Source organism: Lonchura striata, chromosome 1 (genome assembly GCF_050655825.1).
Source record: "Lonchura striata isolate lonStrDom1 chromosome 1, ASM5065582v1, whole genome shotgun sequence".
NCBI lineage: Eukaryota > Metazoa > Chordata > Aves > Passeriformes > Estrildidae > Lonchura > Lonchura striata.
This window is the reverse complement of record NC_140703.1, coordinates 63,609,449-63,637,296: the sequence shown is the minus strand read 5'-3', so window position 1 is coordinate 63,637,296 and position 27,848 is coordinate 63,609,449. Positions and strand designations below refer to the sequence as shown.

General features: G+C 39.8%; 1 protein-coding gene and 1 long non-coding RNA gene across 3 annotated transcripts; one reads left to right on the top strand and one right to left on the bottom strand.

Moving 5' to 3' along the window:
* Positions 1-759: 759 nt before the first annotated feature.
* ITM2B (integral membrane protein 2B) lies at positions 760-27,848 on the bottom strand. Of its 2 annotated transcripts, none has more exons than XM_021528432.4 (6): positions 27,643-27,848; positions 10,825-10,953; positions 8,553-8,759; positions 6,497-6,607; positions 3,299-3,449; positions 760-1,472 (listed from the first exon to the last, which is right to left on the bottom strand). In XM_021528432.4, exons 1-6 carry the CDS (start codon positions 27,739-27,741, stop codon positions 1,384-1,386), a joined length of 786 nt encoding a protein of 261 aa, XP_021384107.3. In that variant the 5' UTR covers positions 27,742-27,848; the 3' UTR covers positions 760-1,383. The 2 variants fall into 2 exon arrangements, with proteins under 2 accessions (XP_021384107.3, XP_085433772.1); XM_085577646.1 differs by having other exon boundaries at positions 8,553-8,756.
* LOC146768699 (uncharacterized) lies at positions 1,423-4,358 on the top strand. Its single transcript, XR_014954699.1, has 2 exons — positions 1,423-1,553; positions 3,714-4,358. It is a non-coding gene; the product is annotated as an uncharacterized LOC146768699 (long non-coding RNA).

Genomic DNA, 27,848 nt, shown 5'->3' with positions numbered 1-27,848 from the left:
AGAAGACAAGTCAGTTCCCATGTCATGGAAGCTCAAGTGGATCTAGGGGGAGATTTTTCAGCCTTATTTTTTTAATGTTACTCCTTTTGTTTCTGTCCTGTAGTTTTTCTTGCAAACAGCTTCAAAACAGCAAGTACATCTTATTTGTCTTATATATTCTTCACTCTCCCCTTGAAAAGTTGGCATTACAAGGATCCAAATTGTATCAGAAAAGAAGAAAATCAATCTTGCTTTAAGGATAACAGTTTTAAGTGTAAATGGCAGGATACAGAATGGTATTGGTGATATTGAGCAAGTCCCAGATTACTTGGCACAGCTCAGTGGCACAGGCTGGCAGGAACACCGTGATGGGGAACAAAGGGAACAGCAAAGTCCTGCAGGTAGTGAACACTCCTGGTGCTCAGCTGGGTCAGTCTGACTAATGGCATATGTTGGATGATGCCCATCATTTGACAAATATGCAGGACAGGGATTTCAGACATTAACAACATGTTAGATCAGCTTTGGGTCTCCACTCTGATCATATGTATTGTGGAAATACACATTTAGAATTTCAGCAAGCAGCAGAGTATTGCCTTTAATTGAAAAGAGACAGAAAACCATGTTTCTCTGTTTGTATTTATTTTCTCAGCCATTTATTCTGTCTTTAAAAACACCACTTCAAGTAAAATGCATTAATTGTAACTGTAGTCCCCTCTTCTTAAAAGTCATCCAGTAGTAAACTGGAATCCAGAAGAAAACACAAGACTTTTAGACAAACATGTTTATAAGGTTTATTTTCCATTGCACATACATGGATTATATACAAGTTAGTAACATAAGTTACTTCTTAATTTTCTAAAAGATTGTTACAGCAAACACTTGCCATTTTAAAACATCAAGTCAGAAATCAATCTCAAAAAGGTAAATATGACAATATTTTAAGAACAAAACAAATTGCACTTGGTTAGGAGAGTCAAATACAGGTTTGTCTATATGCTGTAACAAACTATAGCAGGTAATATTACAGTTAGAAGTAGCTCTTGCAGTCCATTTGTACATTAATAATTTTTTTCAATTTTACTTATTTAAAAACTGGTGGATATTTCAAAGATTTCTTCTTCTTCCTAGTATTTGTGATTCACAGAAATGCACGAGCAACTAAGTCTTTATACAATTCCTATTCAAATATAAGAAGAACACCACACCTGAAAATAAGGAGAAAACTAAAACGTATTGATTTTACATGTATCATGAGATGAGAAGTATGGAAGATGTGTTCAGCAAGAAAGCCCTGTCCACTACTTACATAAAAGAAGATCTTAAAAAATAATCACTGCACACAATACAAAGGGTGGGGTCATACTGTACTTTTAAAATCTCCTGTAACAGTACATTTCCTCATTACTGTTCACAGATGAGTGTTTCCATAGCAAACTTGTTCTCGAAGTGTCGAATCTTTCGGCAGTTGATGGCTTCACGCTTCTGAATTCCTGTTGTATTCGTAAAGAACAACAGTGTCAAGAGAAGAAGGGCTGAGGTACATCAGAGACAGAAGTTTTACATTTGCTATGGTAAGATGTCACCAGAAATCAGAACTACCCCTATCCAACCCACCCCTCCAACAAAACAGACACACATTCAGATACAGAAAATCAATTAGCAGGGAATGATCCTGAAAGTGTGGTGAACCAAATTCCAGTACTGGTTTAGTGAAAACCAACCTGCTAAAACCCCCCCACTGGCTGTTTTTAACTCAGATCAGTTCCCAGTCACTCTCTCTACGCATCTGTAAAAATGCTTGCAGGGGACATTTATTACTACAAGATAAACATACTGAATTTTTAACTGGATTTTGCTATTAAAACCTTTTCATTTTCAAACATCAATCTAAATTGCTTTTATAAATTATATTTCTTCTCTTTGTTTTCCCAAGCAGCCAGGTTTCAAATATGACAGAAGCAATTAAAATGCTTTGGTGTGCACTTGCACACCATATGCAGATTAGACAACAAAAAGAAATCAAACAACCATAAAAGAAAAAAAAAAAAAACCAAACCAAAAAGCAAATGCAAGTAATATCTGAATGCAAATTTTAAGGCAGTATTTAATAGCTCTTCAAGACTCTTCCAAATAATGTTTTTCAACCATTTTTCCACAAAAAAGTACCAAGCACTATAATTTTCCTGTGAAGACAAGCTCTTACTGACATTTCACTGACACAAAGAGGAAGACGTTATGAACAAAAGAATAAAATTTCAACTTCTGGGGAATGTAGTTTGCAATGCATATACAAGATTAAATGTTGTCGGTACAAGTAACAAATTGTGATTAGAAATTTAGTTAACAATGTATGTATGAGGTTGGATGTTGTTGATACAAGTAACAGGTTGTGTACTTACAGGGTTAGGTGTTGTGGGTGCAAGTAACAAATGGTGATTAGTTATATTAAAACTCAGTACTGTTGTGCATGCATAAAAGGGGAGTGGAACCAGGGAGGAGATGCCAATCTTTGTGGAGGGGGCAGAGAAGCTTCCAGAAGTATAGCATTGTGGAACACAGCCACAGCTTGGATCAAGATTGGAAGCGAGACCAAGCAATAGGAGGCAAGAATCCTAAAATAATTGGCCAAGATTGCACTAACTTATGAGCTAATCAGCAATGGAGAAATCACGGTGCGGATCCTGAGTACCCCAGTCAGGAGACAATAGACCCGGGGTCTTTCCTTGGAGCTGGTTTCCTTGGAAACACCCCTAGGACACTTACTAAGTTGTTGAAACGGTCTCCGGACTAGCTGGAGGCTTTTGCTTCCAGTTGTTCAGCATGTAATAAACAGTCTTTTTTGCTTTTAATTAACTGTCCTCCTTTTTTGTTACTTTAAAGTTTTCTTTGTAAGCCTGTCCACAACATGTAACAATGGCTTTAACGACAAAAAATCCTCGCAATTCTCTACTTGGGACCATAAGGTTAAAGCTTCTCCTATATCAAAGATTTTTCTTAGGTTTGGGGTGGGTGGTTTAGGGTTCAAGATTGAAGAACAGCATCAATGAAAGCCTGAGCTCCACAAAATACACCCATGCACACACACACACAGACATTTTGGCACTCCTAGGTCACGGGGAACTTGAGCACTTTCGCACCATGACATGACTGACATGACTTATTTCCACACCTGCACAAGAAAATATCAGACACACTGAGGCACACAGAGCTAGTCAGTGCAATAAGCAAGCCTTGCTTTAATTAGAGTGTTCTTTGAACACACTCAGGTGTCCCTGAAGCTTTTGCCAACACACCAGACTGCGGGAGGAGCGTTTACCTTTCATGGCTTCCTTGCGCTGTAGTTTATAGGTTTCCTTGCCGCGGCAGAGGCGGTAAATAAAGAATCCCAGCTGATCCACATTTTCAATGCGATCAGTAACAATCATCTGCTCATGAATCAAATAGGACTGAGGCAAGTATGTTCCAGCCTGTTGAACAAAAACATAACAGCTCTGTCAAAAGCCATCTCTTCATGGTCTGAGTACACAAGAAACACTTTGCAGTGTTTTTCTTCATCGTATCCTCAAATTATTTCAAAATATGTATTATCCACTGACTTTTTTTCTAAATGTGCAAACTTTACTACAGTACAGAAACATGTAACAATTGCATGCAAAAAAGTCACAGAACTTCCATTGCTGTCCTGCTACAGTAGCATCAGCCTTCAGCAGGTTTGTTTTTTTTTTCCCTAGGGGTCCCACAGCTCACCAGACCTCAGTGGGAACAGCTCCCAAGCAGGAGCTGGCAGAACCAAGATCCACATGGAGATACTCCAGCTAATGAAGCAGATCAGCTGCAGTATAGTCCAGCTACAGTCCATGGGGTTGGGAAGCCTTGAACTTCTTCACAGCATGGGTCACTGCTCTCAAACCAAAGCGAAGACAAAACCATCTATCCCTTCAAGTTTTTATGGCAACTCCCACAGTTGTTTATGTGGAAAGCTATTACAAAGCCAAAGTGGGACATCAGGTGTTTCAAGGCAATATACTGAAAAAGCGGAGAGCCACGATGACATACAAAGGCTTCCCAAGTCCCTCCAGTAATATTCTGCCACAGATGAAATGATGGAGGAATCTGGCTCTGTGCACACCTCACTGTACATGACTGAAGATACCCAGACTTAGCTGCCAGCCAGTTTTCTAATACTACTACAATTAAATACTCATCAATTTTTTAAAATACTAGGAAATCTTGCTAAGAGTGGTTCTAATCTATAGCAGTGTAAAGAAGGTGTTCCTTGCTTTTTTAAAAAAAATATCAGTTATTGTGAAAACAAATTCAGATTCTGTTGTGAAAGACCCTGTATTTTTTACCGACAATAAACAATTTGAAATTTCTGCTGTGAAACAAGATCATCTTTCCAGTTCCATTGACATGTTGAGAAGCTGATTAAATGCTATTATTCCCAGTAAAGAAAGATCTGCATAAAATTCACTTTAAATTTTGCATAAATGAATAAACTATGAATATTTTCTTCAATATTGTGCTTTGCAAGCCCATGGAAAACAACAGCAACTTTTTTTTCCTGTAAGTAACAGCTTAGCAAACATCACTCTCCCAAATTATCCCACTCATTATTTTGTAATTAAATCCTGCAGATTCCTGCATCTTAACTCCTGGTCTGTCGAATCTCAGGAAGGAGCCCTGAGGGAGTGGCAGAGCACAGCAGCAGTGCAGGGCACTGGCAGGGTGGGCAGCAGTGCTGAGGACTTGGGGGGCAGCCTGCAAGCACACTCCTGGGCTCATGCCCTCCAAACAGGACCTCCCAGCCCACCCTGGACTCAGCCTTCTCAGTCCTCCCTGGGTGGGACAGGAGGAGAGGAAACTCAGGGCAGGAATCTCCTCTGCCCAGCTGCTGCAGGAGCAATTACCCATCACTGGGATACAGCATAGCCACAAATACCATTTTTGAGACATCCTGTGCACTGTCTACGGTTAAAATTAGCCAGTTGGCTCAGCAGCAGGAACGAGGTGGATGAGCAAATATATCTGGGTTTCAGTTCTGTTTCCCAAAGAAACAAAGGAGGCCTTTCATGTCTGCACATTGAAGCCAACTGTATCAATATACAGAAATGTGGAACTTTAGGCTAAAATTATAGTGTTTCTTAAACACCAGAACAGCCCATGTTCCTCCATGTACATAAAATACCCTCTGCATGTATTTAGAGTTCATTTTAGTGAAACTAACACATTAATTTAATACATTTTTTTTTTGCTGGTCCAACCAGCATGACTGCAGGACAGTATTTACTCACTTTATGTATCTGCAGCATAGTTTTCCAAATTCCAGTTACAAACATTTAGCCTGATTTTCTGTGACATCAAATGCCCACAGCTTTTTGTTAATACAATGAGAATTAAGCAGATGTCTCATAAAATTAGGGCACCCACTGTTGGGGACAATGATCAAAACTGTTTGCTTTTGCACAGATTTTCAGTTAAATGTGTGATGCCTGGTTATCCTCTTACTTGTAAACCAAGCACATTTGATTCAGTACTAATGACAAACTAGGAAATTAACAGATTTTAATGGTGGAATTTGTGTGATCTAAAAATGGAAAGAAAACAGCACAGACAAAGTTAAAAAAATGGGGTCACTGAGTTTTACAGGCACCACATTATCCTTATGTACAGGAAATGAAAATGTGGTTAAATAGCCAGTCTCAAAATAGGAAGCAAAAAAGCAGCAAAGGACTTACTTGTAGAAACTTTTCATATGATATTTATTTATACATACAAACCACTCAGAAATGGCTAAAATGTTTCCTGGAGTCTTAATTCCAAAGCCTTTTTTGAAAAATACAAACCGAGGGATGATGTAACTGTTCTGAAGTTACAAAAGCCCAGTAAAATATTAAAACATTCTCCCCAAATATTAGACATCAGCTCTCTTCCCTACTGGACTATTTTGCTGTTCTGTGAAGAAACCAGAAAGCCAGAACCCAAGGTAAATACTATTTAAGTCTGCAACTGAAAGCATACATTATGTAAAGTGCACAGCAGATCCAACACATCTCATGTTGGATCCCCACAAGCCACTGGATCGAAGTGGGGGCCAGCCCTAGGCTCTAAACAATGCCCTTGTTAAAAGTATTTCCCAGTCTTATCTACTCCATGCCTCTCAGCAAACTAGTCTTAGTCCAGTGCACACATGCTTTATAGAAACTTCAGTCACAATGAATTATAAATTAAAACCACAGACTACTATCAGAGTCCAGCTACACCACATTTACATGGTTTTGTCAGCCAAATTTATAGCATTGAAGAAAATCAGATTTTTTTGCCTTCATCTGAATTAATGATTCCTTCATGATTGTAGATCATTGTCTAAGTAGGTTACAGACTTTTTTTCTCTTCACAAAGATCTCTAGCAATCATGTGCCTTTTGTGAATGTCACAGTTATGCAGAATGGAAAAAACCCAAACTTTGACTTCTTCCTGTCTTAAGAACAAATTACTTGTGATTTAATCATACCTTAATATTGATGAGCAGCTCCAGGAAATTTTTTGGTGGCATAACAACTGAAGTGTTCAGAGGAATCACATAGCACTTATCCAGGCTAAGGTCAAGATAGGCGGTGAGTCTCTGTTGAAAAAACATTTATTTCAATTAAAATAACTAGAAGATCAGAAAACTGACAAACAGACGTTGCTGAACTGCTATTGCCTTGAACTGTTCTTCAAATTATTCTTTTGTTCACTGGAAAGTCTGTCCAACAAACTCCAATCTTAGGGCAACTAAAAGCACAAACAAAGGGCAGCCATGATGAGAGTTTATATTTTCGACAGGGATTTGAGCAAGGCAGCAGGAAATGAGGAGCTCAAATGCACCAAGCAAGGAAACTACAAAGGTGTACCTGAGCTGTTATGGAAACAAGTACAGCATTCATTTATGGCTAGTGCCTTCATTGTGAAACAACAAGGCAAAAACCTGGCTCTAATCTTCATGATTTTATATTTTGTTATAGTTTAAAGAGGAAATGCTGCTCAACGAACAAAACACAGAAGGAAATTACAATTGCTACAGATAATACAACAAAAGTAATTTTAGGTTCAAAAATATGACTGACTTGCGAGGTTAATGATTATTCATAGTTGAATTATTATCTTTATACAGTACCTAAATGGCAGTATTTGCCACTATTTGATAAAAAGCTCAGGGAATTACCCTGATGAATCCTGTGGCCCTGTTCACTGATGTGTGTTTTACTGCACCTGTTCTTGCTAAAAAGGACGTAATGTCTAGCTGCTGAAAGCTCTGAGGCTGTGTATGTATATAAAATACTGAGCACCAGGGGCCCAACAGATGAAATAATGCCAGGACAGCAATCATCAGTGCAGCTAATCTCACTACACGGAGCAAGTGCTGTATCTATGGCAAATGACCCTTGCACTGACCTTTAGAGCAAAGCCTTTAACTTATTAAATAAAAGAGTAAATGTTTAATATTATATTGTTCTTACTTGCTTCTTAGATGCTGCTTTCTTTTTCCATTTTCTAGTTTTCCCTCTTTAGAATCTTTATTCTAACTCTTAACAGAAGGTCCCTAAATATATTCTGAAATGTTATTTCAATTACGTAGTTTGAGCAAGCAGTGTTTTCCTCCAAATCTGGCTATGAATATTTGACAGATAGCACTTTAAACTCTGAAGTTTGCATAAAAAATAGGACACTTCCCTATTCTTTTTCAGCGTAGCTTAAAAAAAGCTGTTCAGTGAAGTTTTCCAATGTTCAGAGATTTAGCTTCCTGAAAACCAGCTGTACAACATTTCACTGCCATCAGACAGCTCCAACCATGCTGCTGCAGAAAAGGAAGGCTTCTAATTGTTTTACAGATGCTCTTAACACTGAGAGCTGTAGGCCCGTCAAGTGCCTTAAGAGAATTTTATTACCATGATTCCTATCAATCAAGTTTATATCTCCAAAAAAGGAAGATAGCTTTGAAACCCTAGTTCAGTGCCTCTAGGAATTGTAGTAGCCTGTGGTGCACAAAGAAATTAAACTTTGGCGTCCTGTGGCATCTGGAAAATGAGCTGTCTTCCATGGTCCTTCTCCTTCTGCTGCTGCTTTGGAGAGCACCTCTAGGAGTGTTTGAACACACCCAGGGACATCAGATGCAATCAGCCCCTACAAGCTGATGTCAAAGCTACCTCAGCCCTTTCCAAATTTCTCTTGGCAATCACAGCAGTTGGTCAAATTCTGGCTCAGTTGACTCAGCAGATCAAGAACAATATTCTCTTCTGTTTCTCATACTAAGGAGAGCAAATAGAGCCAAGATTTTTCCCTTTCCAAAAACAGAACTGCATTTTCAAATGGTGGTTTGCACACTACCTAATGATGACTACATTCTGCTGTACTTTATGCCTAGTTAATAACTGCTTGCAGCCTGCTGCTGATCAAAACATTTCTGCTGCCTCCTCTACCCCTCTGCTTTCCCCCATCATAATAAGTGAGTATATTTATCAGGATGACTGAGAGGGAACATTTTTCAAGTTTTAAATGCTTGCAGCATCTTCAGACATATTTCTTACCCGGTGGAAGTCATGGACGATATCAGCAGGATCGCTATCAGCAAATTCAGGGACTGGCACACTGATAAACTCAACATCTTCCTCCTCCAGGATCTGAATATTTTGCTCAATTGTGTGGTAGCGAGCAGTCTGAGCCTCTGCCCCAGGCTCAGGTAAACTTAAGCCATCTTCAATGTACTTTATTCCACAGAAATACACACCACCCTGCTAAAAATAGTAAACAACCCAGCAACAAAATATCAGTAATGTAGAAGTTTAAAAGTAATACTCTCTGAAGAAAAACTTGTCAGACTAAAGGATTTTTTTTGCCTTTAATCTGATTCATACACTAAAGCAGGAGCCAGTTGCTGTCTACAAGTCAAGACTAAAACTTCAATTACACTCAACCCAGAGGGAGCTCTTAGTTTGAATTCAAGGAAAACAGGATCCCATAAAGCAGGTTCATAAAATCCAGTCTTCCATGTATTTTTAGAAAGACAATGAAGCTCCTACATCTATATGCATGCTTATTATTATTATTATTATTATTATTAAATTATGATCTAACTGTTGTCAAAATTATGAATATAAACATTAAAACTGGTCATCTAAATCACCTTTAAAAAGCAAGTCTAACTCTAAATTTGGTCCTGCTTGTAGCAGAGCGTTGGACTAGATGACATCAAGACTTTCCTTCCAAACTCAATTATTCTGTGAAGTTGCTTAGTTCTACGGGACTTCAAGAGTCTTGAAAGTCAGTTTCTAAAATAATTTTTGAACAGTTTTAAGAGACAAAAAGGTAAAAAGAGAAATTGAAATAACTGATTTGTGTCCTGCCACAGTACATGTGGCAGGTTATCTAAGTGAAGTTTAAAATACAGTTCTGGAGTCAGAGGAAGTCATATACCGAATTTACACACCAAATAGTTTTAGAAATATAGAACTCTGCATATGCACATGCCATCAGTTTAAAATTTTACATTGAAAACGTGTCTTCAGTGCAATGTCAGCTCAATTCCTGAATATTTATTTTAATGCAGATCTGACTCATAAACAAGCAGCACAGGTTTGAACTAAATGGTACTTTCAGTTTCATCTCACTGGCAGGTGAAAGGTGGATCATGCAATGCTAAGCACGGGTGAAGTGTGCATTAAAAAGGCAAGCAACCTTCAGCTCCTCAGCTCGTTAATCCACCCCCTAGGATAAGCTGTGCTGTTTAGGCAGCATCGTTCACAATACTACTTATCCCCTGTAAATTTCGTTAATGTGATAGCCAAATAGACTGCAAACTGCAAGTTCAGCTAGAAATTCCCACGTTTAATCACTTGGCTTTCCACATTAGCAGCTAGAAAAGTGGGGGAAAAGTAACAATCCTGTTATCAGGGACAAGAACATGATTTTTTATATTATAATTAGGTGCTCAAACCAGTGGGCTAGAGAGATTCATGTTTTGCTTACCCTCTCCCTTTCTGGCTCTGAGATCTTGCAACCCCAGCAGTTTCTGAAGCAGGGAGGGTGTGCTCCCACCACTTGGGCAACAGCACATCCAGCACTGCCCAGTGACAACTCCCCCCAAGGGAGACAGTATTTAACTCAGATCTCCAATGTTTCAGGTAAATGCTCCATTTCCCAGGCACTGCTGCCTTCACAGAGCTCCTCTTGCAGCAGTGCTATTTGTTAGAAGACTGAAAATACATTTTGTTAGAGGTCTAATCTTGTCAGTGTGGATTAGACTTGACAGGGCATGTTTAAACCACACTGACTGTGCTTTTCTCCAGTCCCCTGCAGGGCCCGTATTTCTTATCCATGTGGAGGCTAGGGAAGGGGAGAGTTGCTACGGTGCTTTCACAAGCAGCTCCTTTCCTGTACATTAGCAGTGCTCATGTGTTAGGAAACCTGGGATCAAACAAGGAGGCTTTCAAGGGGTTAATCCACCTCCAGTATTTGGCACTTCGAAAGAGAAAAAAGAGTAGACAAAAATCTGGGACACCGCTGGGGCTCCTAAACCCAAGTCCTATTTAGATACAATCTTTTCTCTGCAAAGTGAGGTTTTCAAAACTGTTGCTCTCTTTTATTTGCCAGGTTCACTCCTGCTCTCCTCTGCTGATTGGTAACTTCAGAGAAGGCAAAACTCCGGCCTTTGGAAAACGTGAAGTTTTGGAAAGAAAAAAATAGTTTGTTTCCTTTGGTTTAGTCTGTTCCTCCTCTTCTAAATGTTACACAAAAAGAACAGTCTGTTGCTCCTCTTCCCACAGAGAAAAACAGCCCTCTCATAATGAGTATGTGACTTACCTGGAATGCAAAATATTTGTACAGATAGGCACCACCCAGGAACACACCAGCCAGCATAAAGGCCAATCCAAAGCACATGCACCAGCACCAGGCCCTTCTCTGTCCAACAGGCACTGCATCCTCAGGGTCCTGCAAGGCATCAGAGAGGGACCTTAACACACAGTTCCCGAGGCAGGCAAGAGAGCAGATACTTCAGACTCAGCAAATACAAACACTGCAGCCACCAGAAAAGGCTGTATGCACTTTAGCACAAGTGTTTAGAAAATGACTGTATTTGGTAAAATTTAAAACAAGTCTATTTAAGTTTAGTAAAACTTGTACTCTTAATGCCATCATCACTGACTAAATCAGCCGACTTAAGAGAAAAATACAACAAAATCTCCTGAGATACCTAATAATGCACTCTGAGTCACTTCCCAGGTTGCAGACAGAAAAATACGCATTCTCAGGCAACAGCAGATCGAGGAAGTCAACTCAGAGAGGTCAGATTCTGTTTTACCTTAGTATATGCAACATAAGTGAACTCAAAAAACCAACAAAAAATCAAAGGCAGTAACAGCAACAAAATATATCCTTTCCTATGTTGTTCCATCAGAACAAAACAGTCTTTACCACAGCTTGGCTGGCAGAATAGTGAGGATGGGAATTAAAAAAATATAAAGATGCTTTGTAAGATGTTGTTAAGGAAGTTTTCTGCTCTATCTGCTGTTCTGTAATACTGAAGGAATGACAGGATGTTTCCCCTTTAGGGCACTAGTTTGCATAACTATGCTGTCCCCACAGGCATTCTAAGCAATAAACTTTTGCTGCTTGCAAAATCTTTCCTCTATCAGTCACATTACAATGCTCCTTCCTCCCCCAAGCATTTGCATAACATACACAAAGTAAAAAAGACATTAATACTACTAATACTAATACTAATACTAATACTTATACTCATACTCATACTCATATTCATACTAATACTAATAATAAACAACTTTAAAAATCCAACTTTGAACTAACCTGTTCCAAGCCTGGAGAATCCTAGAAAAACATCTGAATTCAAATAAATATAAAGAAATTCATTACCCCTTTGCAACCACAAAACAATAACGTAGAGGGGTAACCATGGCAAAATCATTATGACTGAATGAACAAAAAATACCAAACAAGAAAACTGAGGAAGAGCAGGACAGAAGCGCTTGAGAAGGCTTTGACAGACATAGTTGGCCAGTGTTTTGTCTGATGTGCTGGGCCTTTTTACTGCATTTGCTAATTAAGGATGACACATCACTTGAGCAAAGGTATGGGTAAAGTACCCAGTGCCTAGGCCCAGTTAGGAAGGAATTCCCCTTATCTGGCTGAAGCAAGTCTGACACCAAATGGAAAGGGGACCCTCCCTGTAAATGGTGGGAGAAAGTGGCACTTCCTGGGAATGACTCAACTATCCCAGAGAAAAGTAAGTAGCATTTTGGAGGGACTTAATTCTTTTCACTGATTACAGAGGGCAATTCCTTGGTTAACAAAGTAGGTACCTAATTCATATGCAGCTAAAATTAAGTGACATGAAACCCACCTTTACAGTACACTGCAATTACCTTTCATACAGAAGTGGCAATGCAGCTTCTTTTCCAGGCAATGGCTGCCAAAATCTGATTCAGAAATATTTAGAGTCAAACTAAAGATATTTCACACATTTTATTTTACTTTACCTTGCTAAATACCATAGTAAATCAGATTGTGAAATCTTCATCTTTGGAGGTTTTCAAGACTCAACTACAGAAAGCCATGGCTAATCTTGCTTTGGCAACCATCCTGTTTCTAAAGGGAGGCTGCAGCAGATGATTTCCAGAGGCCCCTTCAAACCAACATTTCTGGGATACATTACAAGGCAAAGTGAAATCAGCAAAATAGCATTCACTGTGGACTGAAATGATACAATGTAAAGACCAGAAACAATTTTTTAACACTTTTAGAATACCAATTATTTAAGGAATTCAGTGTAAAAAATTACAGGATTACTAGCTGCCTGATTTTTAACCTGGCTCTTTGCAGAGACTGAGAATAGGACATAATACCCATGCTAATCTAATTAACTCTCAGGTCACGTTGAGAGTCACTGTGGATTCTTCTATAAATCATCTCAATTATAAATCTAAACCAGGTAAACCAAGGATTTTTATTTTTATGTTGCCCTGTATCATTAGGTAACTATTTCCCTAGATATTTCAAAGCATACAGGACGCCTGATTGAAACTTTTTGTAATAGTTGTCACTTAAACCCTTCCAAGTTAATGCCAGAAAAAGGGATAGTAAACTGCCTCTGGGATACAATATCAAAATATTCCCTAGTGAAGAATATAAAGAGTATCTTTATTCTTTCCTAGACCTGCTTTCATCCCCCACACCTTTTTAATTTCAACCAGAATTATCCATTAATGGAATAAATGCCTCTTCTATTGTTTTCATTATTTTTTTAAGTCCAGAAAGACTACGAAAACATGCAGCTGAGAAATGGTGAGGAAGGCACACAGAGTATGAACACCTACCTGTAAATGGGGGTTAATGTCAGATCAATTTTCCACAAGCCACCAAAATAATCAGAGAAAAAGAAAGTAACTTTTACTCTTTAACCATACTAGGAGAAACCTGAAGGACGAGTTTATCAGTATTCCACCTTAAATAATTTTGCTTTGATATATGAGATGACAGATGTAAACAACGGGTTTAATAAAAATCTTTTATCCTCTACCACCAGCTAAAGGCTATCATTATTATTTCTGAAGGTGTCCCTTGTGGTGGCACGTTAAGCTATTTTGTATTTGTAGCTGCCTATCATTGATTTGTCCCCAGCCTACCAAAAACAGCCCATTAAATTCAGAGCATGAGTTCAAGCCCAGTTTAGGCTCCTGCTTAGGAGAATGAATGAAAGCACAGGTAGAATCTGAAACTGACAACACTGAAAAGATTTTATGCTACTGAAAGAGAACAAAGAATTGACTTCCTAGCCTGAAAACAAAGTACATTGTCAAGCAGTTTAAAACCAGCTTAAATTAAAATGTTATAAATAATTTACTGAAACCAAATTACATATGTAGCTGACCCATGGCTAAGCTCTCTAAGCTTTTGTATTGTTGTCATAACAGCTTCGTTTGGGCTGTATTGACCCAAAAGAATAATTTGTCCCTTGCTATAAAAATCTGACCCTCTGCACTGCAAAAGAAGGAAGTGCAATGGATGCTCAACCTCCTTCCAGGTGACTCATGTTCTGAAAAAAACCCATTAAGTGAAAGCAGATCCCCACTAAGAGGGACAGTGCTGAATTAGCGCTTCTCCCCATATAGTTACAGCTGCACTTTGTTCCCCGGCAGCAGCGCTGACTTCTGAAGCCAGAGCACAACGTGAGACTGCAGCCTCAATAACTAATTTTTCTCTAGGCCAGCTTTCCACTGCCAGAGGTATCTCACAAAAGAAAGCATCATGTACTTGAGGTGAACACTGACCTCTAAAAATATGCCTCTCTACTTCTGTGAGCAGTAATAAATGATTACTGTTCTGGTCCCTTTCTTTCCTCTCTTCTGCTTCATCCCTGTTCCATGTACTTTCAGCTCTCTTGTGAATCCTCAGCCTTAAGGTGATGCCACAAAATTCATCTCTGATGCAAAATGCCTTAAGAGGAACTGGATGCAAGCCCAAAACTGGCTTGTTTCCCTTGATTGTTCCAATTGGAAAACATTTGATTAGCCTACTTCCCATGGATAAGTCATGAAACAGAAGCATCTCTTTGCCTCTTGTAAACTAAATTCTACAGTGTTGAAAATAAATGGTTCAGGACTTCCCAACCTGAATAGCATCAAGCTCTGAAGTAACAATTTCCTTTCAGATAGAAAACAAGTATTAAATTCTCTATTATTTGAGACTAGCAAGATTCAAATCTAGTCTTCTCATAAGGAAGTGATAAGATGACCATAGTTTTCAGAACAGGTTCCTTCATTGGTGATCACTGCAGTGAATGTAAACTTACTCTCTGCCTTCTTACTAAAACAATGAAACACTTCTCAGATGGGCACATGATACCAACTATTTATCAGAACACTCTCAACTACAGAGAGATGTGTGCAAGAAGATTTTTATGACAATTAGCATTTACTGTTCTGCAGTAAATTTAAAAAACAATAAGTTAATAACCCCGTAAACTTGCAAACAGTAGCAGTTATTAATGGCTAGTGGCCATATATTCTCTTGCTCTTTTCAGTTCAATTTTAATGCTACCTTTTTTTTTTTTTTTTTTTTTCTCCTTTAATAAATGCTATATTTTAGAATGGCCAAATTCATGTTTGGGGTAATATCACAAATGTATACTAAGAAGCTCCAATGCTGAGACACAAATGTGTATAATTAGACTTGATAATTACTTAGATTTTCCCCTTGTGGCTTTTTGTACATAGTGGAATATAATTGCTTTAACATTATAAAAGTAAAGCAGTCTATAAACTTACAAGGCATATGTCTAGTGCATATTAAAATGAGTGAGAACATTATCAGACCTTGTTTCTTTGCAGAAATTAAGAACACACCTATCTAAACCAAATATGACGGACAACATGCTGTGAGAAGCCCAGAATACTGTATGACTGCTGGACAGCTATGCAAAAGATAATGTCCCAAATTTAAAATAGATAAGATAGCAATAAAAATAATTATGGGAGGGAGAAATGTCTTTTGGAATGAACAGTCTTTGATCCACAGAGAAACCAGATGCAGAGCATAACTGAGTATTACAAACATTACTAAAAATGTCTGCAGCATAACACCCAAAACATCCATAATTACACTTGTGAGAATAACATCTATTACATATACACAAACACATATATAAAAGCTTACAGTTTACATGGGTAGAACTGGCTGGAAGCTGTTCAGAACAGTTTTTCCTCCAAGGTCCTCTGTGTGCCACTTAGCTCACATGGATGGACAGAACACAGTGGGACAGACCAAGTCTCCTGAAGGCAAATATTGACCAACTGCAGCCTTAATTAGTGGAGCGGGAAGAAGGGAAGTTAATGATGACTCCCTGGAAGTGTTTTTTTAATGAGAGAAGCTAAAAAGTCTTTAAATAAAATACTGACCAATAGCTGTATAAACTGAATTCTGTTGGTCAGGCTCGCCTGCTCTGACTTGTAAATATGACATCTGTAGGAAATCCTCACAAAAGAAAGTCCATTTAAAATGAACTTAATTTAGAAGGAGCTCTGCATTCCTTCAGTGGTATTCCTGCCTGAAGACTGCTCCAAGCCTGGTATTCTATTTATTACTTGCTGCAGATGGGAAATTAAGGCAGGCTTTTGCAAGACTCCTCACTTGGCAGATGCTTTGAATCTGGAAGGCGATCATACTGATCTGCCTCTAAAACAGCAATTCTATGCTTACTAATAAAATTAAATTTAAATTTTAAGTGCAATAATCTTTTAACTTGCTAATTGGAAAAAACCACTCTGTATACAACAGATGCTTCAGAGATTTCTCACTTGTCCAGGAAACAAGCTATAGCTGTTTATCTGCAGTTGATACCCGAACCTTGCAAATGCCAACACTGCCAGTTCTGCCAGTTCTTCTGTCATGATGGACAGAGACTTGTCCATCTGACTAAATGCTCTCTGCCTAAAGAACAACATAAAACATGACCTTAGTTGTGCTGCTGTTCACTGTAGTCATATAGCCTGAATAACCAAGGAGATAAATCAATTAGAATCTATTAGGCAGTTGGTACTATTGACCTCTTCTATTTCTTGTATCTGTATATGGTCTTTGAAATAGTATAGTAAATACAAAATCTTTTAGACAGCACTAGGAAATCCAGAAGAAGAAACTAAATTAGAGGAGCTTTACAAGTTCAAAGTCCAAGGTTGTTTTAATTGCTTGAATGTTATCTTTGATGAAATAATAGGGGAATTGTATTAAAACATACAGCATCTGTCAAATTACTAATTTCATTGTTCAAACATCATAACTATAACAAAATAAAAACATCAGTATAAGCAGTCAGCTCAAGATAATCTTAAAAAGGGAATGAGGGCTGGTGGGTAGGAAGGTAGCTACAGCTGCATGTACTGAGAGAGACAGAGGTGAAAAGATAACAAAAATTGGAAAACAGGCAAGAGTAGGGGAGCAAGAAATAAAACTCAGAAACATGTTGGAACATGACAAATTCAAATTTTCTGCAGGAAGTAAAAGAAAAGTACAACTGTAAGGTGAATGTTAAGGACAGGAATCAGCAGTTCATCCACAGCTCTGTGATAGAGGGACAGCAAAAGAAGCATATCCTGAAGAGTAATCCACAACTCCTAACCAACATGAGTAATCCTGATTTACCTAAACACTGCCTTCATTTCTGAGAGAAGAGACAGCAAAACCTGATGGCAATCAACAATTAAAGACTCTTTACTTTTATTCTCCGGTAAAGAAATGGGTAAAGAAGGAAAAAGCCTGTAACTATTCAAATTGCTGTTTTGGTTAAATTTTGGAGTAGCATTAAGATGAGTCATTGTTAGCTGTGGCCTTACATGGACTAGAAGGTAACAAGGTACTTAAATGCCCTGAAAGTTGTATTTTTAGACCAGGCAAAGACTTCTTTTCAGGTGATTCACCTGCTCTTTTGGCTATATCCTCATCTCAGGCTTTCTACAGCAAGTGTGTAACTAACCAAACACTGTATTTGACTGTTTTCTTCAAGCGGTGTTCCCCAGATTGTTCCTCTTCTCTGTCTAGTTTCAAGACGTACCAGCTTCCTTCTCTGGGCACTTATCCTATGTCTATGCCCCCTGTATCTTTCCCCACCCAAAGCAGAGCTGATATCTGCCACATGCAGAGTAACTGGGCACATCTTATCTCCATTTCCTCCCTTCACCATTGCCCCTTCATGCTCTGGTGAAGAGGAGCTGGGCTACGACCACAGCACTTTGGTCTGCCACATCAACCAGCAGGGCACTCCTGTGGCTCTTGGCCTGCAAACTGTCAGGGCAAGGACTGCCCTCCTGGGACTTCTTCCGTACAGATATTAGCACCACAGAACCTAAATATCATCTTATACTCCTACTGGACATGACAAAACACTTCTTTTACTGCATGACCCCAAACACTGGCACAGCTTGCCCAGGGAGATAGTAGAGCCTTCCATCCTTGGAGATACTCAGAAGCTGACTGGAGGTGGTCCCAAGAAACCAGCTGCAGGTGGTCCTGCGAGAGCAGGGGAGTTGGCCCAGATGACCTCCAATGCCAGCCATTCTGTGACACATATCTGCAGTTTTAAAGTAACACTAATACTATAGCAGATGAAGTAACTCTAACCACTTGCTTCATTTAAGAAAAAAACATATCAGACTTCCAGGAGTGCTGGGTCTGTGCTAGACAAGTAATAAAGTTCCACACATCCTTTACTTCACTTTGGAGTTTTATGATTCTTCTGACTTCTCCTCACTCCCTGCCATGGAAACTTTAACAAAACCTACGACATTTGGAAAATGTCTTACCTCTAAATGTCTGGATGCTCAGGGTGGAAATCAGGTTTATTTAGGAAATATATTAATGTTGCTGAATTTCTCTACATATTTTCATAAACCGGAATGATGGAAATTTGTTCTGCATTCCACACTTACTTAGTTTTCTCACATATTTAAAGGAGAGAGAAGTGTTCTGGTGCAAGTCTGCAAGTGATAGACCAAAACAGGTAGGTGGAAAGCTTGCACAGGTATCTGGCAAGAAGGATTAATTTTTTTAACAAAATCCCTCAAGCCCAAGAAGTCATATGGGACATTCTTCAGAATGTACTTTGCTTTCAGAAAACAAAATCACCACACTCTTTATAGTTACAGCATACTGAACATGGCATTTCATTAAACTGTCCAATTCTTAAAATGCTTCATTTTAAAACATTGCCAAAATAAACCCTTTACCCACCTGCACTTTTTGACCTACAACTGACTTACATTCTACCATACTCACAAAAACTACACTAAATCAATCCATAACTTTAATGAAGTATTTCTTTCATCTTTATCCTGAATGAGATCAGTGTTTGAAAACAGGAACTTAGAAGGTTCCTATTCCACTTTAAATGGATCAATACTAAATTATCTCTTTGACCTTGATTGTTTCAGCCCCTGTTTCTCCCTTACCCTGCTCACTTATATCTGAAATTTCTTTTTTCCTATGACTGCCTGATTCTCAGACATCAGTGTGATGGAACGCTATGTGAATTTAACCTAGATTTCTCTCAAGGCTATTTTCCCAAGTGGCATTGACTCTTTCACCCAAGAGATCTCATTAGCATGCACATATGCACCACTGAGCCTCGGAATTTAATAACTCTATTCCCAGTTCAGCCACAGATGGTATGTCATCTCAAACAAGTTACAAAGGCTGTGTCTCAGTTTCTCTCAAAAGTAGAATCCAGCATCACAAAACCCACTTGTGAGGTCTGTAGTCCTGCTTCAAAGGAGGGCAGAATCTGAAGCCTGTCTAGGTTGCTCAGGGCTCTTGACCAGTCAAGGTTTCAAAACGGCTAAGACTGACACTTCAAAGCTTCTCCGGGTAATTTCCTCAGCAGCATTCAGTTCTCCTCAAGACTGAAAAATATTTTGCTTCTGTCAGTCAGAAGCTCTCTTTTTTAAATTTATGACCACTGTCTTTTCAGTCACTTCCCCAGGCACTGGGAGATTGCTGGGAAGTCCTCCCTGCAGCAGTTTCATCTCTGGGTTGAACAAGCCCCACTCCCTTGGCCACTCCTCACAGGGTGTGACCTCCAGCCTCTGACTATTGCAGTAGCCCCTGCTGGACTCGCACCAGTTTGTTGCTGTCTTTTTTTGGATCAGAGAGCTCACAGCCTTCAGTGATGTCAGTGACTAGTGTCCAGCTGACTGTCCACCAGAAGCCCTGGGTCTTTTCCAAGCAGAGCAGCTTCCCAGCCAGGTGGTGCCCTGTGTATCCTGATGGCTGGGCTGAGTCTCCTCCAGGTACCGGATTTGGCATTTGCCATTTCTGAAACTCATGAGATTTTGTTCAGCCCATCACTGTAGTCTGTTGAGGCTCTTGTGAATGGCAGCCCTGTCCTCAAACACACACTCTGCTAATACATGCATTAGTGAATTAGAATGCAATAGTACCTGAACAGCAAGCACAGTTCTCTGAGTGGAAACCATTCTATATGCAAATACAGAATAGCATTTAATTGTAGCAGTTATGAGTATCAGCACAGGAGAGATGACCATGGAAGGCTGATGTTTAATTACGCCCTCTTTCTAGACAAAACTGTTGTAACAAACTGAAGGGCTTCAGTGCAATTAGACTATTCCAAGTCTGAAGTAGAGCACACTCTACTGCCCAGCACCTGGCAACATCACACCCTGCAAGATCACAGACCAGGCCAACATTCAAATACCTCACCAAGAGCTTCCCAAAACTGCAAATCTTAGGCAAAATAACTCATTGCACTGTGCAGCAGCCTCTGAGTCGTGTTTGGCCTCACAACCTTGCAAAGGCTGCTGCATTTTCAAATGTGTAAGGGCAAGGGTATTCTATTTCTGTGTAGGCTTTATCTTTTAAAATAAATAAATAAATAAGCAGGCCTTAGTGACTCAGCAACTGAGATCCACCCCAGAGATCACTGACCCCTCCCAGTTATGATCTCCCCAGCCTGCTCTTTTTTCACCATTCCACCATCTCATTCTACCCACAGAAGAGCAGAAAGCTGCCATCAAAGCAGGAGTTTGCTGAAGACTAGAACAAAGACAACCACAAATTAACCAAGGACTTGCATCCAAGGAACTCTACTCTTAAAATGCCTGTGGGTTTTATTTTTGTGTATGTGTATATATATGAAATTATATGTATTGCATACTTAATAACATATCAACTTTAGAAAAATATTTATGTACACACACACACACACACACACACACACACACACTGACACTACACAGAAAGAACAAACAAGATACCAATTTTTTTTTCAAGATCTCTATAATAACTGTTGGACAAATATGACTTTGGCATTTTGTCATGATGAATTTTGTACAGCTGTTGCACAGAGGATCCTTGCTTGTAGATGACACATGGATCACTCAGGAAGGACCTAGAGCTTTTCTGTATGCCCGTTATGGCCCAAACCCTACTTAGATCACATGATGTCTGCACAAAACCATTTCTGACTTCATTGCAGAGCTCAGTCTTATTAATTATCTCATTCCTTTGGTTTACCACATCTGTAAAATTAGGACAGATATCCGAATTTTATAAATTAGCATGCTTTTCATCTGTAGATTCAAAGTAATTTCCACTGAGGATAAAAAGCAGTACATAAATAGTAAGAAAATGAATGTTGTATTATTCATAATGATCAGGAGACTAAAAGCAGATAATGCTAACCTTTGTCAATCATAGCACAAGAGGAGGAAGGGGAGAAAAAATAAGGAAAAGCAAAAGAAATCTGTGCAATAAGTAACAAAACACATAATTACTTATCCCAGCTGTAGTTAGATTTTAAAAATGTCATTGTGTTTTTGGAAGTACAGAATAAAGAATATTTAAAATTACTAGGACTTAAAAATGCATTATTTGTGTTTGAAGGTATTTCCTGAGGGTCACAGAGAGGACTATTTTCTTTTTATTAAGACCTATCTGATGCCTGTAGCTACTGGCTACTGGCTAGAAAATACATATAAAACCAACAAGTATTTCAAAACCACAACTGCAGAACAGTTACCTGAAAACATTACTGTATGCTTACCATTCTTACATTCCCCCCACCCCAAAAACTATTAGTATCAACGTTTACTAAAATGCTGATAAGAAAAAAAAAAGGAAAAAACATACACAAATAACAAAGAAAATAAATCTGAAAATAGAAAATAATCTATAAACCCACAACTGGTAGGTTACATTTGCAACTTCAAACATTTCATTAAAATACTTAACAGAAGAAAAACATATATACACATTACATTTTGAAATTAAACTTTCCTTGATGTTTACATGTTGGATTAAATATTCATTATAAGGGAATGAGTCAAAATCATTTCTCTTGAAAACACTGCTGATTCCAAGAAAATTTTCTTTCAAATGATTTTCACAGGAAAGCTCAGCTTTTCATTTTGATCCATATCTTCAGAAATTAACTAATTTAACTTGATCTTTCCCACTGAATGGAACTTTCAACAGCCTCTGTTTAAGTGGTATTCTTCATACTGCTATGCAACGTTAATATTTAAAACTTGTTTCATGAGGCTTATCAAGAAGAGTATTGCAGCACAGAAAGACTGAAGTGAACATAAGAGAAGTACTTCTGGCATTTACTGCAAAGATACATTACAGTGCAGGATAGTTTTTCTAGATACTGCACTAAATAAAGCATCATCTAATTAGAGACTTTTCTGTATTATGATATTTAGGGGGAAAAAAGCTCTCAAAATACATTTTTAGGGCAGGGGGTTTCAGCCAAGTAAAAGTCTGGGAAACTGAAGAGAAACTATTTAGAACTGTAGAAAGTATCCACGTTGTCTCTCTAGTCATCCCTGCACTGAGTTCACACGAGCTCTATGGTACATCCATCAGCTCTTGCTCAGTCAGCCAAAAACATAAGTTATACAAACAACTGATGAAGCAGTTATCACAAAGGTCTGGCAGAACACATCCTGTTTGAAACATTAAATGTAATTCTGCTGGGAAAGGGCTGTAGTTCTCAACCAAAGCTTTGTATTGTTATTCAGGTCAGGAGGTTATGAGAGACAGCAAGGAAGTGAGATACCAAGCACTGACAGAACTCCTCTGTCCCACAGGTTTGTGCCCATTGCTGGGGGATGACACAAGCTCCTCCAGATCACATTTTGGATTTTGTAATTCCAGATCCCTAAACTAACTTAAAAATAGCAAGAGATTGTCAAAGGTGAACCACAAACCTTTAGAGATCTTGGTTTTTTAGTATTGTCTCAGTTGCTGGCAGCCTTTAAGGAATAGCTTTAGGAGCCAAAAGTCTCAAGGCCACAGTTACCCTATGTTCAGGAAGCTGCAGTACTGAACCAGTAGCACAAATTCGTAATGTAAAAAAAAAATGCAGGGGAAGGTATCAGCTACAAGGCTTCTTTTCTTAGGAGAAGTCCCTCATTAACAACACAAATTTTGTTCAATAAAACACAATTTACCCTAATTTTTTTTGGGTACCCATTCAAATAAAATAACAGAACGAGCCCTGTGTACTCTTTGTGCCTGAAACAGGAGGGTTTTCACCTATGGTTTGGTGGATTTTCATTAAAGTTTTAGCAACATCTGGGAGAAGGGGGAGAGAGTTTACTCAGGATTTTTTACTTCTGGTCCTCTTTTAAATAATCATGTCTTAATCTTCACAATGCTCTGACAGATAGCAGAAGCTGGTTGGTTTAATGACCTAGTTGCATTACAGAAAATAGAGGAAAATACAAAGACTGCTCTTTCCCCAACAGTATCTGGTGTAAGGCCTATAGAAATTTGGCTGGAGAAAGCCTATAAAGGGAATATGGAAATTCCTGAAAGAAAAAAGAAATTAAAATCAAACAAAACAATCCTGAACTACCCAGCTACAGGGGCGTTCCATAAAGTGTGAAAGTCTGCTTTCCTGACAGCAAAATAATAAACAAATTGCTATTTTTTTAGTGGATACAGTAACTTTTGTATACATATATATGTATATAGATATGTAAAAAACTGTAAAGCTAATGCCTTTATTTCAGAAACATTTAACATCAATTACACAAAACCTGAAGGTTTTTCTACACAGCAAAATAATGCTCATTAGTTGTTACTCAACAGTATTTTCTAGGTGGATCCCTTCCCTCTGTGTTAAAAAAAGTCTATTTTAGTATGCTTTAAGCAAGATTAAGCTAAAGAAGGCTAATTTTAAAGGTCAGAGTAATAATTTTCTCATAAGGAATAAATGCAGAAAGCTGCTGCTTTTAAAATTTTTAACATTTACACTTTCACATTGAACTCTCTGCACATGCAGACCATTGTCCAATGGTCAGCCACAATATTTATGCATGAATCCACAGCTTCTGTGCACAAAGCTGCATGTGGTAAAGATGCACCATGTTGAGCAACCCAAAAAGATAAAAATAGTTTTAAAAGGTTGCCACTAAACCTCACAGAAGGGAGTAACATCCTGAGTCAATGGGGGCACGAAGATTTTTGGGAAGACTTAATCTACTGAATGGCCTTTATAAAATGTCTGAAGACTTCAGCTACGCTCAGAACCATCTTTGGCTCTCTGAAGATCTATTGTAGGGAGAAATGTTAAAAGACCACACATTGTTTGTTTGTTGGGAAACTGGGTCATAAAACACCCCATTGTAAAGACAATGAGCAAAATGGAAAATGAAATGTGGCCTAAGACCCTTCACCAAGAGTATTCTGTATTTTGGCCAAAAATTACAGCATAGAAGTACCATCCCAACAACAAAAACATTACAACATTACAGCGTTTTAATGGCTGCCTACAGTAATTATGGCGACACTTTCACTACATGCCATAATACCAAGCAGTGATTTATGCAGAGACAGGATTAGCACTCTAGATTTTTCAAGTCCTTTTTAAGTAACATACTCCAAAGCCTAAGACTACTGCCTTCTGCAAAACCTTTTTTTTTAAGACGTTGTTTCCATGACACATCCCCTACTCTTCTTGCCTCTTCCTGTCTTACCTTCCATGATTAATTTCCGATTAGTATCTGCATCAGAGGTTATTGGGTAATTTTTGGCAAGATTAGAGTATTTCTATGCTGTATCATCAGCATATTTTAGCTGCAAATGCTCTTTGCTAAGTCCTTGGAAGATTATGTATTTGAGAGTAATCCTGCAATGGCAGAGCGGGAGTCTTCAAGGCACTGTGTTGGGAAAAGCAGCAGAACGAGACTGTCAAAGAATTAGCCCAAAAGCTCATTCCAGGAATTTTTCTTTTCTTGACATTTCAGAGTATTTGGCTTTATTCATTAATCTCAACTAGTTTACTAATATCTCTAGCTCAAATATTTTTAAGTTCTTGGTTATAAAATTGTAAGTGGTAGTGCAATTCTGTTGAGCCTCCTCTTAGGGTTTTCCCTTCACTTCAGTCCAGAATGCCTTCCAGGACTTTGATTATAAAAGAAAGCTTCATAAAATGTTGCAATATTTTTCATGTTTACACTTGAGATCCAGATCTAACTATTTTCCTACAGAAACAATGTAGGAGAAGGGAAAACAAATGTCCCATGTATGCTGTTTTGGATATGTGACCTTTCTCAGTCTACCAGAATTCTTTCTCTCAATATACATTCCCACACTGCCTCCAAACCTCACTTGAAGCGAAGGGTTTTCCAGCAGCAATGTGATATGAATAATGCATTTGTCAGATGTGGTTTATTTTTTTCCCTTTCCTCCAAAGAGCTGCATAGGCAATTGAAATTATGGAGGGGTGGGGGAAGATCTGTTTCTCATGCACTTGTATTTGAGAAGGCAAAGTTCAAAGAGTGGATCTTGCACTTACCTCAAAGGTATCAAGTTTTACAAGGGCCCTCAGTTCCTTTCCACCCAGTCCGCCACCCAAAGATCTGAGACTAAGCTCTCAGACTTGAAGAATCACAATATCTCTAGAGCTTCACAGCAGTGTTTTTTTTCACTGCTGTTAATCCTGCATGGATTGCACAGCCTGTTCTACAAAAACTACAGACAATGCTACTGTACCAGATCTGCTTTTATTGATGTTTTAAAACACAAAAGCTCAAAAAAAGCTTACTTGAGAATTTTGCACACTGTTAGGTGCAGGTTTGCAGTTCTGCAGACAAAAGATAGAAATGTGTCAAGGAGAATGTCAAAGACTCATCCCTCAAGAGTGCTCGTTTGTTTTTGGAATTTTCATCTGTACTGAGCATCCCCTCCTAGCAAGCTATTTTAGGAGTGTTTCAAGCTTCATTCAGGCGTGTTCATCCCCTGACAGCAGTGCAAGAACTTTTAAGTAGCTACTGTGAGATCAGATCGCCTTTTGACCTGGTTAATAGATGTTTACAAGCCTCTTTTCTAGCCAAGGAAATCGAAGTTAAGGCAGATCTTGTATGTAATTCTCAGCTGCTAGAATTTACAGCTCCACGTTAAGGAAATCATAGTCAAATGACATGCTTCCGTCAGTATCTGGATAGGGTCGGAAGGATTTGTTCCCCAGTGTACAATTAGCCAGATGTATTTTGTTTGTTTAGCAGCAGAAAAACAAGCCCAATTTGGTAGGCTATCTGGAAACAAACATCATCCAGGGCAGGTCTGGATTCCAAGGTAATAAGAAAAACCCATTTTCTGGAACACGTAGCTTGTGTCTTGCTTATGTGCTTGGTGTCAAACTGACCACAAACCTGGGGTCAGGAAGGAATTTTACAGCTTAATCTGGGCTCAGGAAAGCCACTGCTTCCTAGAGAATAGCACTCCTTTAGGAAGACGAGCACCTAATGGATTTTGTATAACTGCAAGCGATCAGAGCAGTAATACTGTCTCATCTGTTGTGGCACACTGTTCTAGAGACTTAAATACTCTGGTCAGAGTTTCATCTGAAAGCACAGTATGCTCAGTGGAAGTGTGAAATTTAACCACTTGCTGTATCAGGGAGATGTCACTAGAAGCACCTTTCTGGTTCCCCTTGGCTGTGAAATGACAGTGGATTCTGCAAGTGAAGAACCTGGCCCCATCAAAATCACAGCAAAACCTGCACCAGGGCAGAACTTCACACTACAAACTGAACAGACAGTGTCCTCCTAGGCAGAAATTCACCACAAAAGATTTAGGAAATTAATAAACACTATCACTTTTGAAGAGCCAATCTGGTAGCCCAGAGGCCTGATGCACAAGAGACTGTGAAAGCAAATGAAAACAGCAAGACACTGTTTATGTGCAGCTGGCCATTTTTCAAGTTTTCATTCCCTTTCGAAAGAGCTCAGAGCAAATTACACTACTCCGAATTAAAAACTGGTTTTGATTACTAGAACATAGAAATTGCAACCAAAACCCTTTATATTCTAGGCAGTTCTGCACTTCAAAAACTTTAAAAGCCGCTGGTGTTTTTTCTTCGTTGCTTTTAGCAGAGGGGAGGCGACAGCGGCGCCCGGAGTTTTGGTGCTGTTTTGGGGCGGGGGGAGGCAGCTCTTTGTTCCTTTATTCAAGTTCCGAGGCGAAGTTCTCCGCACCACACAACCACCAGGCTCTGCGAACGCGCTGCGGCACAAGCGCGGCCGAAGCCCCAGCTTCACCCTCCAGGCGCTCCCTTGCCCTGGAGCATCCGGGGTCCGGGAGTTCGCCAGCGGCTCCCGGAGGGGATGGCAGCGGGGGAACAGCGGGCACGACCCGCCCTCTCCGCACAAACCAGCTCCCACCGCCGGCCCCGCGCAGCCGGGGGGCTGCGGGAGCGGGCGCGCAGCCGGCCCCGAAAGCCGGGGTGGCCGCGGTCCACGCGCTGTAGCGGCTAACAAAAAAAAAAACCCCTCCAAAACAAAACCCCAACAAAAACCTCCAACCAAACAAACAGAAAAACGGAGCCACCACGGAGATGCCCGGAGTCGGGAGAAGCGGAGCCGAGAAGCTCGCCCTGTCAGCCATTTTAGAAGCGTGAGGCGATGGGGCGGCGGGCGCACCGCTGCGCAGCCTTCCCCCGGCCCGCCCGGGGCCAGCGCCGCGGCAAGGGGGCACCAAGCGCCGCGGCGTCCGCGCCGCGCTCCCCTCCCGGGGCAGCCCCGCTGCGCAGCGGAGCGCAGCGCCCGCCGCCGGGCCCCGGAGGGTCGGTCCCGCCGCCGCCCTCACCTTGCCGTCCGGCGGCAGGATCAGCACCTGGCTGTTCTCCTCCTCCTTCTTCGCCGCCTCCTTCTGCGCCAACGCGGAGTTGAACGACACCTTCACCATGGCCGGTCCTCAGCGCCCCGCACGCAGGAGAACGAGGACGAGAAGCAGCCCGCACCGGCGGAGCTTCGCGGGCTGTCCCCTACCTTGCCAGCCCCCGCTGCTGCCTC

Bases quoted from the DNA above. Each gene is read 5' to 3' on its own strand.
- ITM2B (XM_021528432.4), bottom strand. From the start codon at position 27,741: ATGGTGAAGGTGTCGTTCAACTCCGCGTTGGCGCAGAAGGAGGCGGCG. The intron at 10,954-27,642 runs GTGAGGGCGGCG...GATGCCTTGCAG, and splicing joins TCCTGCCGCCGGACGGCAAG to GACCCTGAGGATGCAGTGCC. The intron at 1,473-3,298 runs GTAAACGCTCCT...CGAATACAACAG, and splicing joins GCGCAAGGAAGCCATGAAAG to GAATTCAGAAGCGTGAAGCC.